At 40.7% G+C, this 11,488-nt stretch overlaps 1 protein-coding gene across 3 annotated transcripts in view; it reads left to right on the top strand.

Moving 5' to 3' along the window:
* The first annotated feature begins 1,330 nt into the window (after nt 1–1,330).
* The window catches only part of srrm4 (serine/arginine repetitive matrix 4), a 132,409-nt gene continuing 122,251 nt past the window's right edge, over nt 1,331–11,488 (top strand). For all 3 annotated transcript variants that reach the window (XM_061902954.1, XM_061902946.1, XM_061902938.1), the window contains exon 1: nt 1,331–2,094. In XM_061902954.1, coding sequence (XP_061758938.1) covers nt 1,910–2,094 — 185 coding nt within the window. In that variant the 5' untranslated portion in view covers nt 1,331–1,909. The remainder of the gene's footprint in view (nt 2,095–11,488) is intronic.

The raw sequence follows: 11,488 nt of genomic DNA, 5'->3' as shown, positions 1-11,488 counted from the left end.
TAGCGGCCTTTAGCTCATTTGCATTATTGGGTCTGGTGTCTTTCAGCTTCTTCTTCACAATACCCCACAAATTCTCTATGGGGTTCAGGTCAGGGGAGTTGGCAGGCCAATCGCGGACAGTAATGCCATGGTCAGTACACCAGTTACTGCTGGTTTTGGCACTGTGGGCAGGTGCCAGATCATGCTGGAAAATTAAATCATCATCTCCATAGAGCTTTACAACAGATGGAAGCATGCAGTGCTCTTGGTACACAGCTGCATTGACTCTGGACTTGATGAAACACAGTGGACCAAAACCAGCAGCTGACATGGCTCCCCAAACCATTGCTGACTGTGGGAACACACTGGATTTCAAGCAACTTGGATTTTGCTCCTCTCCAGCCTTCCTCCAGACTATAGCTTTTTGACTTCCAAATGAAATCCAAAATTTGCTTTTGTCTGAAAACAGGACTCTGGACCACTCTGCAACTGCCCGTCAGTCAGACGCTTCTTGCGTTGTCTTGAGTTCAGGAGTGGCTTGACCATGGGAATACGGCTATTGTAGCTGTATCTGTTGAAAAGCTCTATGGAGATGCACCAGTGTACTGTGTACGGTACACTGGTGCAGGACAATCAAGGACAGTAATGCCATGGTCAGTGCACTGTACTGGCATTACATTACTGCCATGTAATGTAACAGTAATCCGTGCAAAAGGAGTGCATTAATTGACATTTTTAAATGTTTGATTTTGTTTTACTGTTATAAATCTTCTTTTTTTACTTTGTCTGAGGAAATATTCAAATGTTTTGAGATAGGATTTTTGAGTTTTCTTAGGCTGTATGCCATAATCAGCAATATTAAAATAATAAAAGGCTTGCAATATTTCAGTTGATTGGTAATGAATCCAGAATGTATGACACTTCCATGTTTTTAGTTGTATTACAGAAAATAAAGGACTTTATCACAATATTCTAATTGTCTGAGACAGCCCTATATATATATATATATATATATATATATATATATATATATATATATATATATATATATATATATATATATATATATACACACATATATATATATATATATATATATATATATATATATATATATATATGTATATATATATATATATATAAATAGTTTTTCAGATTAAAGAAACAAAGCAAGACTTTATGATTGAAAAATACATAATTAAATAACCTCGCAGCAAGGTGTGGAACTTTAACGATGCTAACAAAATGATCGTAAAAGTACAACGTTGCTCACTAACAGCAAATATCAAAGTAAAACCATGTTCAAAATTTTTTTTTGATAATAATTCAAATAATAATGGCGCTCACAGTACAGTCGCACTGAGGCCTGACGAAACGGTGCGATTTATGTCTTTATTTGTCGGAGGGTCCATGGGAAGAACACAAAGAAGAAGCTGGAGGGAGAAGTGAAGTGATGATGATGGGGGGTTGTCATAGAGAGGATAAAGGAAGATGCCCCGCTAGCCCCTCCCTCCTTTGACGTCATTGGCCGAGAGGCACCAAATAAGCGGCTGGCCGCTGAGCTCCTCATTTCATTGTCACTTGTGCGCCCTGACGCCGTCAGACGCCGCGCGGGGTCTCTAACTCGTCTCCCGAAACGTCTCGGACGGATCTCCTCCACCGGCACTGCTCTGACTCCCGTCATTGATTCAAACTCTCCAAGCAGCAGATGTGAAAGGGAAACTCAATCCCACCCCACCAACCCCCGCCTGGACCCCCTTTTTTATTTCTACCGCCACCCTCATCCGGGAGAACAATACCTCCACTTGGGAGAGGGTTGGCTTTTTGTCCCCCTGACACACTGACCCCGCAGTCTGGCTTCAGCACTTGGTCAGCTCCTCGGTGACGTTCCCATGCCCGTTTGGACGCTCTCCCTGGGATCCCTGCCGTGATGCAAACGGAGACTTCGGTCCAGCTCGGCGCCTCGCTGACCCTGGAGACGCCGGAGAGCGCCGCCATCCTGCAGCAGAAGCAGCTCTTTGAGAAGTTCTGGAAGGGGACCTTCAAGGCGGTGGCCATGCCCAGGCCGGGAAGCGTCATCGTGGCCAGCATCATCGCCCGCACCAGGTTGAGCCAGTGAGTACGCCGCCGCCAAACTTCTTTCTGCTCGGGTCACGCTTGTGGCTCGTGGTCGGTCTGGAGAAAACTAAGTCAGGAACCATGGGACTATAAATCGTCTTCGGTGTGTGATGAAACACAAGCTACAATCAATGGAAGACTAAATTGTCACAAAATTGTTTACCGTATTTCCTTCAATTGCCGCCGGGGCGCTAATTAATTTAAAACCTCTTCTCACTCCGGCGTTTACCAAAGGCATGCGGTAAAGGCAAGCATGCGGTAATTATTTTAAAACCTCTTCTTTACCAAAGGCATGCGGTGAATTTAGGGCTGCACTTAAGAATTTGAGTGTGATGTAAGGATACCATCATGAATAGCATATTTGATAAAAAAAACTTTATAAAGGTTTTATCTTTACTTATAAATGAAGTACATGTGCAGCCCCTTCTGATCAAAAGCATCGATAACTTGTTATAACAGTCTTCCTTATCTTTCTTCAGTTTTAAAAGTCTCTCTTTCTCGATGGAGATCTTCCTTTATTGCCTCCTGCTTCTATTGAAAGTCCAGTTTAGAAAACTGTTTTATTTTAGATATGTAATCCTCCATGTTAAAAGTGCAAGCGAGAGGAAAAAATAAACACACCCTGCTCACTCTTGCTGCTTGTTGTCACTTCTTCTGCAGCCGAGTAGTCGTAAGAAGGATCACTAGCGCCCTCTACCACTAGGAGGCGGGAGTTATTCAGTGACTCATATTTGACACACGCAGCTACGGTATATTAATAAAACATAGCTGCTTACTGTTCTTTTTAGCATATTCAATAGCTTGGACCTTAAATCCTACTGAATAGCTCTTAAACCTTACCTTTATGCGATTTCACATTATTGAAATCAGCCTCCTCCATTATGAAAATGATGACACTCGTGACATGACGAGTTTGACCCGGCGGAAATTCCAGGCAGGCGCATACTATATACCCGTCGGCAATTCAAGGAAATACAGTATTTAATGTTTACTAAATTCTACTTAGGCATCAACATTTTAAAGTTGAAATTCGTTACGATTGAAGACTTCTTTAGATGCTTGTGATTAACATAAACGTGTGTCAAGTATGTTAATTGTCTACCAACTCACGTACGTTAAATTTGTTGGAGTCTTACACCGGATTATAAGGCGCACTGGCAATAAATGTTCTATTTTTGTTCTTTTTTCATATATGAGGCGCACCGGATTATAAGGCCCATTAAAGGAGTCATATTATTGTTAGTTATTTATTTCTAAATGGCCAAAGGTATAGATGTGTGTGTCCAAGTTGAATGAACTGTCTTTTCCTAATGGATTTATTACAATCTTTGCAAGCTGGGTAACATTTGCTGTGGTCTGGAACAACATGGCACACAAACAAACTATGAGAAATGCAGCCTATATGACATACAGATCATGTGTCATGAAACATGAAAAAAATATTCAGAGGACATAAGTAAAGGAAATTAAATGAGCTCAAATATAGCTTCAAACGAGGCATTATGATGCAACATGTACATACAGCTAGCCTAAATCGCATGTTAGCATTGATCAGCTTGCAGTCACGCTGTCAGGTTCAAACACTGATGACGTCTATTAAACAGACAATAAGCAAGGAATCATGCAGAGACATAGTTCAATTTAGCTCATGAGGAGAACGCATGGAGCTGCACACTTAGTCAGAGTCTCGCCCTACGCTCTAAAATTCATTCAGGAGTTCCATTGTCAAAATCACTGAGGCCGCCTCTAAAAGGAGTGGTCACATATATTATGCAGAAGCAGGTCCAGGACCCACAATACATGACGGAATGTGCTGGGGCCTTGTGATTTCGCCTTGTCTTTGCTTCATCTGCCTGCTGTCGTCTTATCTGCGTTGAGGTCCTTGAAGTCCTTGGCTGCTAGCGGGCTAAAACAAAGATAACATCTGCGGCTGAGGCCACCCCTCAGACAAGAAGTTTCGTCTTTGCACAGATACAAAAGTCTAACTTGAGCACAATAGCTAATAACTATACCAACAAACATAAAGCATACTAAAGTTGTGTGATAATATATACATGTACATGATAATTCTAACACATGCAGTGACCAAATTTGCCTGATTAGCACTCCACGCAACTCAATGACATGATCAGTGACGCAACTCAAAGAGGGCACTTTAAGTTGATGATTACTTCTATGTGTACAAATCTTTATTTATAATTGAATCACTTGTTTATTGTCCAACAAGTTTTTAGTTATTTTTATATCTTTTTTTCCAAATACTTCAAGAAAGACCACTACAAATGAGCAATATTTTTGCACTGTTATACAATATAGTAAATCAGAAACAGATGACATAGTGCTGTATTTTACTTTTTTATCTATTTTTTCAACCAAAAATGCTTTGCTGTGATTAGGGGGTAATTAAATAAATAAAAAAATCACGGGGGTACATCACTGAAAAAAGGTTGAGAACCACTGTCTTACCTTATACACACCATAATAATACTCCTATGTTTAATGCGCCGACAATCCACCAAGCGGTGCGGCTTCGTAGCTTACCAAAGTCGTACTAAAACATAGATTTAGTACATTTTGATAGATTTTTGAGCGCCGTGTGCAATGTTCTATATTTTCAATGGAACTCATAAATTAAACAACATGTTGGTGTTGTTTACTTGAGACATGTTGCCATCATATCTCTTACCACGTATCTCTTATGTTTGACTGCCATTTACTGGTCACGCTTATCATGTACCAAATAAAATTGCTTCGAGGTCGGTGGACAAAACCAGAATTATTCCGTACATTAGGCGCACGGGGTTATAAGGTGCACTGTCGATTTTTGAGAAAAAAAAGTATTTTAAGTGCGTCTTATAGTCTAAAACAGGGTTGCCCACACTTTTTCTGCAGGCGAGCTACTTTTCAATTGATCAAGTCGAGGAGATCTACCTCATTCATATTTCTAATTTATATATATTTATTTATGAAAGAGACATTATTGTTAACAAGTTAATGGTGTTTAATGATAATACAAGTATGTTTAACACATATAGATTTCTTTCTTTCATGAAGACAAGAATAAAAGTTGGTGTCTTACCTGATTCTGATGACTTGCATTGATTGGAATCAGACAGTGGTGCTGATAACGTCCGCATTTTCAAATGGAGGAGAAAACAAGTCCTCCTTTCTGTCCGATACCACATAAAGGTGGTATTGGCATTTGGCAATTTGGCATCTCATTTGTCCAACTTGCATACTTGCTTTTAAACACTTTGTTATGAGAGTAGCATATGTGTGTGTGGCCCTTTAATGTGTGGCAGCAGGTGAGTGACGTCAGTGAGTGTGTGGGCGAGAGAGGAGAGGGAATGGTCGCTGAGGGTGGGGGAGTGGCTAGTGTTTTTGTGTGGGATTTTGACTGTTTGCAAGACGTAAATAAAACGCCATGATTTGCAACTAATCGCTGGACTCGTCATTTTGCCCTGGAGTCCGGAATTGTGAAGACCCACTGCCGGGTAAAGTGAAGGGTATTGCCCCGAGAATCCATCGGCACTGGAAAAGGGTCTCCCCTGCGCTCCTTGACTACGGTCTAGGCGCCGGCAGCAGGAAAGGTGCAACAACTTTATAAGAAATACATTGGCATCAAACTCCGTAGCTTGCTAGCTTGTGGACGCTAGCTTTCTGAGACTCTTATTTTGTTAGCACAGACAGGATGAAGCAGGTTTTTTATGGTGAAAACAGGAACTGTACAGTCGGTCTTTAGAGTTTTGACAGCAGGTACGGCCCAAGAGTCTGTTGAAAAAAAAAGTGTTTCCCTCCGTCCTGTCAGTGATTATTTTCTTAATAATGAGCTCGCAGCAGCCAGCTTCATCTCACAAGATCCTCGGGTGCCGGGAATGTCAAACAACTGACGAAACTGAAGTCTTGGTGAAGATTGATGATTGCTCATTTTTATGTTATTTTTTTAATGCCTGGCTTGGGATCGCCTGACACACCCTCCGCGATCGACCGGTAACTCGCGATCGACGTAATGCCCACCCCTGGTCTAGAAAATACGGTATGTTAGCTATTTATAATGTATACGTTTGGCGAAAAGTAAACAGTGTGGTTTGTGTTTCCACCGCATTTCCCAGTTCAGGGTAGTGTTGTCCCAATATGTTGGTCCCGGTACCAAACGTATTTTGATACTTTTCGGTACTTTTCTAAATGAAAATGGCATTATTGGCTTTATTTTAACAAAAAATCTTAGGGTACATCAAACACATCCACCAATGGCGTTTGTTTACATTGTGATACCGGTGAGCTACGGTGTGTAGTGAAGCACGTTTAGCTATTCCACGTCCTGCAGGGATGATACTTGTTGGAAACTCACTTTATTTGTCGCCATTGAGGCGAGGATAAGTGATTTAGAAGTAGCTACAACACTGCAGACTGCAGATGGACGTTAGCTGCTAGCTAGCTAGCCATGTCTTAAAGCACCTCTTCCTGAAGACGTGTCAGTGTTATAACTTCACCGTTATCGTCAGTTTTTGAGCCCAAATGCGTCCGTTCTACCTTTTCTGTCTAAACACTGTGTTTGCTTGTAAGTTGTCAAGACTTGGACTTGGGCGTGGATTGTTTTCTTCAGGTGCAAAGCGAATGGATTGGACACAGCGTGAAGGTAATGACATCTTTTATTTTAACACTAACTACAAAAAAGGAAGCAAACAAAAGGCGCACACAATGGCGGAGAACAAACTTGACTAATGAAACAAAACTTGCACAAAGGCAGAAACTATAAACAATAAACAAAACTTACTTGGCATGGAACTGTGAAACATGACATGAAGCAGAGTGGAGGTAACATGGCATGACTTGAGTAGAGGAAATAGATGAACAACAGAACAAGAAACAACAGAAACAGACCGGCTTAAGTAGCATTGACATGATCAGTGAAAACAGGTGTGCGAGTGCAAAACGTGAGACCGGTGCGTGACATGAGGACAGATGAAAACTAATGGGTAGCCATGGCAACAAAACAAACAAGGAAGTGCAAAAACAGGAACTTAGTGTCCAAAAAACAAAACACGATCACACAGACATGACATAAGTACTCTGTGATTGTGCGCTGCCGAACATGCTCCTCCGCTTGTACAACCAGCAATGTCATGACATGATAATAACAGGGGCTGGGGTTGGTACTTTTCCGAGGCGGTTACAGAATCGAATATGATTCATTAGTATCGCAGTACTATACTAATACCGGTATACTGTACAACCCGATGCTGGGGTGTGTCTCTGGGACTTTTTGTCCTATGGATGAAGGACCTGGTGTAAGATAGCATACGACCGTCCAAACTGTCTGGCTCCTCGTGTCGTGACTTTTTGTCCACGATCGTCGCGTTTCGACTCGGTCGTTGACCCGACGCGCCATCGTCGGACTCGCCTGGCTGACCTTTGAACGATGTTGTGGCACCCTTTGTCAGCTTCCTCTCACGCGCAATCAGTCGAGTTAATGAGGATTAGGACGGCCGATTTCATTTGAAGTGTCGGCAGGCAGCAGGGACGCTGAAGCACATAATGGGCCTTTAATGGCGGCGGGACGTGGGTATGGCATTTAACCGCCGACCAGAAACGACCCAAAACTGTGCCGTATTCCTGATGTAAAAGTGGAAGCCGTCTCACTCATCAGTCCCCATAAGGCAGGGGTGTCCAAACTTTTCCCGCGCACTGAAAAATCAAAGCACGCGGGGGCCATTTTGATATTTTTTTCATTTTCAAAACCAGTACAATATACTTTTTTAATTTTTTTATTTTTGGGGCTCCCTCAAGTTAGGTCTTAGGGACCCAGACGGGTTTCACTCTTAAAAAAGGTTAAAAAGAAATAATATATTATTTTTTCATAAAACCCTTGAATCTCTAATTCTACTTAATTATTTGTATTACATTTTACGAGCTTTTTGTCGAAACCTTACTTTTTGGGTCAAAAATACAAAATATACAATATTTTTCCCCAAAAATTTTCAAAGTGGAATTTTTGATGTGAAGTAATTGGATCCCTACATAGGTCAATAATTAACAGCAACATTTATTTGAATGTATTCTTCTTCTTCTTCTTCTTATTATTATTGTTATTATTATTATTATTATTATTATTTTTAGCAAAGACAGTTATTAAATTCCACTAAAATTCTTAAGGATCCAAAAGTGTCCCACTCATAAAAAGGTCATGCTTTTTTTTATTTTTCATTCAACACTTAAATCTCTATATCAGCTTCAGATAATATATATTGTAATTTGTTTAGTATATTTATAATAACAATCAATAGGATAATTAGTATAATTAGTATTAATATATATTAGTGTGGCAATTTTTTTTTGTAATTGTCATAATTTTATGTTTGTTGTATTTATGTCCTTTTTGTCCTCATATCAATCAATAATTTATATCAACATTGATTTTTATTCATTATTATTTTTTGAGAAATGATTAGAAAAATGGTGTTATTGGAGTCAACAATGCAACTTTTTCTCGTTACATTTCACCAATTTGCTCTTTTATTCCACTTTTTATTGTTTAAAAAAATATATATATATTTTAGTATTTTTACAATGATGTGCTGCAGGCCGGTAAAACATTAGCTGCGGCCCCACTTTCGACACCCCTGCCATTTGGTCACCGTGTTCTTCTTATTACTAAAAAGTGCCCTTTTAGGTCATCAACGACCTACTTGGTTTATCACTTTTGTTGACAAAAGGGGTCATTTCTCTTTACCATGAATTGATTAACGTAGACCCCGACCTAAACAAGTTGAAAAACTTATTCGTGTGTTACCATTTAGTAGTCAATTGTACGGAATATGTACTGAACTGTGCAAGCTACTAATAAAAGTTGCAATCAATCAATCAATCAATCAATCAATCAATCAATCAATCAATCAATCAATCAATCAATCAATCAATCAATCAATCAATCAATCAACCAATCAATCAATCAATCAATCAATCCCCTTCTGTGGACCTTGGTTGTAGTAAAGATCATTTACATTTTACCCTAAACCAGTACCAAATCTGTACTTACTACTTCATTCCGCAGTTCGATTCAAGAACTCCTTCATTCCGCTTTACGTCCAGCTTTTGTCTATTACCTGACCGCTTCTATGTGAGTTACCTCGTATATTTTATGCTGGATCTACTTATGTCAGATGAAACAAAAATGAGCTGTTTGGCCACAATACCCAGCAATATGTTTGGAGGAGAAAAGGTGAGGCTTTTTATCCCAGGAACACCATGCCTGCCGTCAAGCATGGTGGTGGAAGTATTATGCTCTGGGCCTGTTTTGCTGCCAATGGAACTGGTGCTTTACAGAGAGTAAATGGGACAATGAAAAATGAGGATGACCTCCAAATTCTTCAGGACAGTCACAGTGGGGTGGCATCTTTATGCGGGGTCGTTCTCCCAGGAATGCAGAACGGACAACTTCGGACGACAGCGAGAGGTAGGAGATTACTTATTTATCAAAGAAATCACCCAACTACAAAATAACAGGCAAACCACAAAAGGAAAGCATGCCGTTCGCACGAGAAGCTAAAAAACAAAAACTTAGTGCAGGAAACGTAGAATCTAACACTCAGCATGGACTACGGACATGGAACACCCACGAGCTGTGGCATGAACAAACAAAACTTACTTGGACACGGCATGAAGCGAACAATGACGCCAGGCCGACTGACTGGCAAAGGCAGGCTTAAATAATGCCTCTGATTAGAGACAGGTGAGCGTCCCGAACACCAGTGGCAGGTGAAAACAATAAGTAGCCATGGCAACCAAACCAAACTCAGGTGTCACAAACAGGAACTAAAGGAGTCCAAAACTAACAGAAAATACAAAAACATGATCCGGACCACGGATCATGACAAGGACAAGCTAAAATCATCAGCCCAGATGTTGGGTCTTGGGCGCAGTTGGGTGTTCTAATAGGACAATGACCCCAAACACACGTCAAAATTGGTAAAGTGAAGTGAATTATATTTTTATAGCGCTTTTCTCTAGTGACTCAAAGCGCTTTACAGGTGCTGTTCATAATTATTAGAATATCATGAAAAAGTAGATTTATTTCAGTAATTATATTCAGAACGTGAAACTTACATATTATATCAATTCATTACACACATAGTGATATATTTGAAATGTTTATTTCTCTAAATTTTGATGATTAGTACTGACAATTACTGAAAATCCCAAATTCAGTATCTCAGAAAATTAGAATATTAGTTACGACTAGTACAAAAAAATATTTTTTAGAAATGTGGGCCAACTGAAAAGTATGAACATGGAAAGTTTCAGCACGTACGGCAATCAATACTTAGTTGCAGCTCCTTTTGCCTGAATTGCTACAGCAATACGGCGTGGCATGGAGTCCACCAGTCTGTTGCACTCCTCAGGTGTTATGAGAGCCCAGGTTGCTTTAATAGTGGCCTTCAGCTCTTCAGCATTGTTGGGTCTGGCATCTCGCATCTTCCGCTTCACAATACCCCATAGGTTTTCAAAGGGGTTAAGGTCAGGTGAGTTTGCAGGCCAATCAAGAACAGGGATACCATGGTCCTTAAACCAGGTACTGGTAGATTTGGCACAGTGTGCAGGTGCCAAGTCATGTTGGAAAATGAAATCTTCTCCTCCATAAAATTGGTCCGCGGGAGGCAGCATAAAGTGTTTTAAAACTTCCTGGTAGACTGCTGCATTGACCCTAGACCTCAGGAAACACAGTGGACCAACACCAGCAGATGACATGGCACCCCAGACCATTACCGATTGTGGAAATTTGACACTGGACTTCAGGCAACGTGGATTCTGTGCCTCTTCTGTCTTCCTCCAGACTCTGGGACCTTGATTTCCAAAGGAGATAGAAAATTTACTTTCATCTGAAAACATAACTTTGGACTCCTCAGCAGCAGTCCAGTCCTTTTTGTCTTGAGCCCAGGCGAGACGCTTTTGACGTTGTCTCTTATTCAAGAGTGGCTTTACACAAGGAATGCGACAGCTGAAGCCCATATCTTGCATACATCGGTGCGTGGTGGTTCTTGAAGCACTGACTCCGGCTGCAGTCCACTCTTTGTGGATCTCCCCCACATTTTTGAATCGGTTTTGTTTGACAATCTTCTCCAGGGCGCGGTTATCCCTCTTGCTTGTACACTTTTTTCTACCACATCTTTGTCTTCCCTTCGCCTCTCTATTAATGTGCTTGGACACAAAGCTATGGGAACATCCAACCTCTTTGGCAATGACCTTTTGTGTCTTGCCCTCCTTCTTTAAAGTATCAATGGTCATCTTTTGGACAGTTGTCAAGTCAGCAGTCTTCCCCATGATTGTGTGTCATACAGAATCAAAACGAGAGACCATTTAAAGGCTTTTCCAGGTGTTTTGAGTTAGTTAG

Source organism: Nerophis ophidion, linkage group LG01, assembly GCF_033978795.1.
Source record: "Nerophis ophidion isolate RoL-2023_Sa linkage group LG01, RoL_Noph_v1.0, whole genome shotgun sequence".
Taxonomy (NCBI): Eukaryota; Metazoa; Chordata; class Actinopteri; order Syngnathiformes; family Syngnathidae; genus Nerophis; species Nerophis ophidion.
The sequence above is the reverse complement of the archived record's forward strand: the minus strand, read 5'-3'. Positions and strand labels throughout refer to the sequence as shown.